The 5,638-nt window shown below is 47.3% G+C and overlaps 1 protein-coding gene across 1 annotated transcript in view; it reads left to right on the forward strand.

Annotated features, from left to right (window-relative positions):
* The window catches only part of kcnk12 (potassium channel, subfamily K, member 12), a 26,425-nt gene extending 21,500 nt beyond the window's left edge, over positions 1 to 4,925 (forward strand). The window contains exon 2 of the mRNA XM_076285074.1: positions 4,048 to 4,925. Within this exon, the coding sequence (XP_076141189.1) occupies positions 4,048 to 4,925 (878 nt within the window). The remainder of the gene's footprint in view (positions 1 to 4,047) is intronic.
* Positions 4,926 to 5,638: the final 713 nt, after the last annotated feature.

The raw sequence follows: 5,638 nt of genomic DNA on the forward strand, positions 1-5,638 counted from the left end.
TCTCCTCAGTTTGTGTTTCTCTTTTGTATTTATAGCCCGTAGCGCAGCGTTCCCCCCAGACTGCCTCTGTCTCTGTGCTGAGCCATGGGTCGCTCCAGGTCGATGGAAATGCAATTGTGATTGCAGCTTTGATAAGACACCACCTTTATGCTTTCTGCCAGCCAATTATTTACTCGCTGCTAGAAATAAAATGATACGACACAATCAAGTTGATCTCTATCACAGGTGGTTAAAATCAATTAAAAATAGATTCTTCTTGTTTTAGGTGCACAGAGCAAACTCCTCCGGACTGGTTAACTTTTGATGGGTGGGCCCCCCACTGTTTCTCCCAGATACAATATGACACGGTTGCTGCTTTTGAGAGAAATCTAGTCTTCAGAGAGTTTGACAGCCGCACCGATACCAGAGAGCTGAATATGCTCATGTCTTCGGCGGTTTCTATAGCATTTGTTTATTTTTAGGTGTAGCTTTATTGCCCCCCAACACACACACACACACACACACACACACACACACACACACACACACACACACACACACACACACACACACACACACACACACACACACACACACACACACACGTACACGTACACGCCCTTTCCCAGGGCCATTTTGTCTTTTGAACTCTGATTATTTTTGCATGCAGTCAAGCAGGAAGATAAACTGTGGGGGCGTAGCCATTTTCACTGAGATGCGGCTCATAAAAGCCCTCTTATCTGCCATTTAGCTGAAAATGAGTGGAGGACCGGCAGAGAAAGAAGAGCATTTAGGTGCCATTGAAGAGGCACAGTGCATGCAGGTCTGTGCACGCCATCAATACATAATACAATTGGCTATGGTTTGTCAGCACAGCCAAAGGGTACTGACTCAAGATGGCATAATCAATCAATTACAAAGGGCCCTGAAGAACAATCTTCCAGTTAAGTCATCTCCTCCTTACAGAGTTTCAGAAACTCATTTAACACTGTTTGCTGCTCCCTGCATAGGATACAAATAGCTATCTTGTGACACCACAGCCATCTGAATTGAATAGATGGGATTGGTTATTGGCATAACACACTATTATTCAGCATTACTCATTTCGTAGGAATAGACGATTGCTTAATTGACACTTGATACACTGTATGTAAACTGTAATCTACATCAGATCATTCTTCATTTTTTTTCACTACTGCCTGTGTGTGAAGTTGTAAGTCTCTCAAGTCTCCATACTCACAGAGTCAAAGGCCTCATAATTAATAATTATAATGGAATAATTTCCATTTTTTCCTTCTGCTTGCATCCTCCAGGGTTTAATTATACTCATGACAGCCATTAAGCATTAGAGCCTGATTTAATTTGTACTGGTTGCAAGCCTAAGTGGACCGTAATAAATACATTTTCCTTCATCGTCAATGTTAGTAATAGAGGGAGGCTTGCTTTTCTGCTGTTCGAATGCCAGCTTTTGATTCATCCCAGCTGGTTTGGAAAGACTGTTCTGAACAAGCAAAGTCTTTTTTCAGCTTGTGGAAAATGATGTCAAGTGTAGTTGCATTTTTCTGGATCGCATTATGTTGCGTCACCTGGCTTGCCTTATGCCGGCCATTGGCTCTTTCTCTCTTTAACAATAGTTACAAGTGATTGCTTTTCAGAAGACACAGAGGGGACAATATAATAAAGCATGGGATCTTATAAATGCGGTAAGGCTTTATGTCACCAAGTGTTTAGTAAGCCTGCTAAATTAAATCTTCCAGGGATGCAACTCTCAACCTTGGCCGGCTCAGGTGTAGACCATAGCCGTCTCTTTTGCTTCATGTTTCCATCTCACACTCCCCCCAACATCACCTGACACTTTGGTCTGAGGTAATGGCTTCGAAAACGGCACACAAAAATCAATGACTCGTGCCCGTGGTTACTCAAGCTGTAATGAGAACCCGGGCAGAGGGGTGTGTTTTTTGTGCGCCTTCGAACTTAACCTTGTTTCCCCCTTAAACAAATGCAAAGCCTGAGGAAAGGCGGAGGAGAGGAGTGCTTTATTAAGCATCGTCTTAATTCAGCCGCCTCACGTAGGGTTAGCGAGTCTCTTATCGAGGCCAGGGCAGGTGTCAAGCTTTGAATTTTCGAGTCGACTTTCTGGGAAGCAATTTCAAGTCATTAGACAGAAGAGGCCTGGCCTCTGGCTCAGAGAGATTGCACATGTGCACTCGCCATTCATGTGGAAGCACCTGCTTGGGTTTGCGAGGCGAGCGGCTATGACTAAGACCATGTAATCAGCAACAATCGTCATGCAGTGTGTGTACAATAACAGATGAGATAAAGGCTCATTGCCTTTCGGGAGAGATAGATGTTTTTATGGTACGTCTGCTATCTTTCAGACCATTTAAAAGCTCTGTGTGATGTACCTGTGGTGATTGTGCATGCTTTACACTGGTGGGTGCTTAACAAAGTTAGTGATGCTTCACAAATTAAACTGGAATCAGGATGCCAGATGACAAGCTTGGAATGAGGAGTGTGAGATTATGTCAGAGTTGAGGATTATGTTGTGTCATTTGGCAATGCATTTGTTATTTGGAGTTTGTTTGTTTGTGAGTGTGTGTAATTGTGTCTGAACAAAACTTTGTTAGGCCATAATCATGTCAAGGTTGAGAACATGGTGTCATGAGGTCAGGAGAAGGTCAGGCAGTACATGTTTCGTCTACGCTTGGGTCAGGTTCAAAATATCATGCCCAAGTACAGCTCCAGATTTTTGTGTACAGATAAAATATATTCAAATGTTTCCATACAATCTGTTCAGTTAAAAATAGATATTATTTAATCTGATTCATGTGGTCAGACCAAGAGAGTGCCATATTGAGGTGGGTGGGTGTATGTTTTGAGGCCTTTATGATCAAAAGTCCATTACATCCAATAGTTATTTCTTGTATGTGTTCTGAGATTCCTGTTTGGTTTAGATTGATATTGAAGGTCCTTGCAGTAGACCTTCACATTCAGTGAACTGAAGGATGACGATGATTCACCCCTCACCCCTCTGCCCCAACACCTCCACCCCCCTCACTCCAGCTCATCAGCTAATGTTCCTGCTGCGGAGCTGCAGAGTCAGGTGTTCTCCTCTGACCCCTGTCTGCTGGGGAGGGAGGAGAGTGATGGCGCTGGTGACGCTGGTGGTGGTAGTGGTGGTGATGGTGGTGGGTGCTCTCACAGAGCTGAAGATCCATAGACCAGTCCTCTAAGACCTTATCTTCCCTTCACCTTCACACACACACACACACACACATTCATCGACACTCTCCACAGTGCAGGCCCAGGTTCCACTGCTCAACTGTCTGATTTACTCTAATTGACGGCGACAAAAACACAACTCCCGTCTAAGTGAGAGTGGGCAAGAGAGAGAGAGCTAATTTGTGTATCACCAGAGGATATTTGAATTATTTAGGGTGCTTAGCTAAATTGTTTGCTCTCACATTCAGCTTCTTTTAGATTTGTTTAATTTGTTTACCGTTGTTTATTTCTACATGAATAACAATGCCCCCCCCCCCTTTCTTTCTCTTCCTATATTTAGCCATAACCCTTTAATCGATTTTTAGGCACGATAAAGGTATGTTGTTTTGGGTGCTAAGATTCTGAGCTGGGAATTCATGACCTTGGCATTACCAGCATGTTGCTCTGCCAATGTTGCCACAGGAACCCAAGCTTACACAGCTTGCTCATTCATGGATTAAGCCTTCTTTAACTCACACTCGTATCCTCTGCTGTCTTCCTCTTTTCCTCCTTCTCTCCTCTGCTCTCCTCCTCTTTTCCTCTCTCTCTCTTCTTTATTCTCCTCTTTCTCTCCTGTCATCTCGTCCTCTTTTCCTCCCCTGCTTTACTCTCCTCCTTCTCTCCTGTCATCTCCTCCTCTTTTCCTCCTTCCCTGCTTTACTCTCCTCCTTCTCTCCTGTCATCTCCTCCTCTTTTCCTCCTTCCCTGCTTTACTCTCCTCCTTCTCTCCTGTCATCTCCTCCTCTTTTCCTCCTTCTATCCTCTGCTCTCCTCCTCATGTCCTCCTCCTCTTCCCTTCTTCTGCAGGCTTCGGGATGACCACGCCAGTGACGGTGGCCGGCAAGGTGTTCCTCATCTTCTATGGCCTGCTGGGCTGTGCTGCCACCATCCTCTTCTTTAACCTCTTCCTGGAGCGCATCATCACGCTCCTGGCCGTGGTCATGAAGGCTATCCGGCTTCGGCGGATGCGCAACAGCGGCCTCCTGCCGCCGGGAATCTCAACGGACTTCGCCGTGAGCGCGCTCCCCGGCTGGAAGCCGTCCGTCTACTACGTGATGCTGATCCTGGGCCTGTCGGCCATCGTCATCTCCTGCTGCGCCTCCGCCATGTACACGCCCGTGGAAGGCTGGGCCTACCTGGACTCGCTCTACTTCTGCTTCGTCACCTTCAGCACCATCGGCTTCGGCGACTTGGTGAGTAGCCAGAACGCGGAGTACGACCACCAGGCACTCTACCGCCTGGCCAACTTCCTCTTCATCCTGCTGGGCGTCTGCTGCATCTACTCGCTCTTCAACGTCATCTCCATCGTCATCAAGCAGGTGCTCAACTGGATCCTGGGCAAGGTGTGCTGCCAGCGCTGCAACAAGCCCAACGCCTTCCTGGGCCGCCGGAACGCCATACGGCCCGGCTCGCGCATCCGCTGCAGCCACATCAGCCGCGCCAACGACTCGGACGGGCCCGGCGACAGCGACACGGAGGGCCGGCGGCTCTCGGGGGAGATGATCTCCATGCGGGACTTGGCCGCCTCCAACAAGGTGTCGCTGGCCCTCATGCAGAAGCAGCTGTCCGAGACGGCCAACGGCTACCCCCGGACAGTGGGCGGCGGCTCGCGGCAGAACGGCTTCTCGGGTGGGGTGGGAGCCCTTGGCATCATGAACAACAGACTGGCTGAGACCAGTAACTAGTGACCGAGAGGAACTCCCTAAAAACCTACAGGCATGGAGCAATTCCTTATTTATTTGTTTATTTATTCATTTATTTATTCCTAACTCTAACAACGAGAACAGTTTCAATTGTATCTCAACACCGTAGACACCTCTCCTAAAGGATAGAGCCAAGCTTTGTAATGAACTTTTTTAATTTCTTTTTTTTTTTTTTAAGTATATTTTTTGGGGCTTTTTTAATTTTGATAGGACAGTGGAGAACGACAGGAAGCGAGCGGGAGAGAGACCCGGGGCGGGACCCGAAAAGGACCACGGGGCGGGAACCGAACCCGGGGCTGCCGGCGCACGGCGCAGGCGCCCCAGCCAGCCGCGCCACAGCCGGGGCCTTTCATTTCTTAAAGAAAAAAAAGAAAGACATGACAAACATACATCCTGAGTTTGCCTTGTAAAGATCAATGGTGGAGCATGTTCTGCATGAACTGTTTTGGATACTTTCATTAGAAAATGCTGCTGGTGTGTTTATGACTGATGTGTGGGGTAGCGTGATCCTACCAAAACCCTGTAACCTGAGGAAATGATCACATTCTCTCATATCCCAAGAGCACCGAGAGAGCACAGTGGAATAGCCTCAGGACAAAATGGTGGTGCCCCCAATACATCACAGCTCCGATTCAAAGCCACCGCAATACACACCTAGTGCTTATATAACATTGTCCGTTTACATAAAGGAACTT

The sequence above is a fragment of the Alosa pseudoharengus genome, unplaced genomic scaffold (genome assembly GCF_046254945.1).
Source record: "Alosa pseudoharengus isolate Yale_2024_CS ecotype anadromous, Long Island Sound unplaced genomic scaffold, YU_APseudo_1.1 YU_APseudo_1.1_scf_15, whole genome shotgun sequence".
NCBI lineage: Eukaryota > Metazoa > Chordata > Actinopteri > Clupeiformes > Clupeidae > Alosa > Alosa pseudoharengus.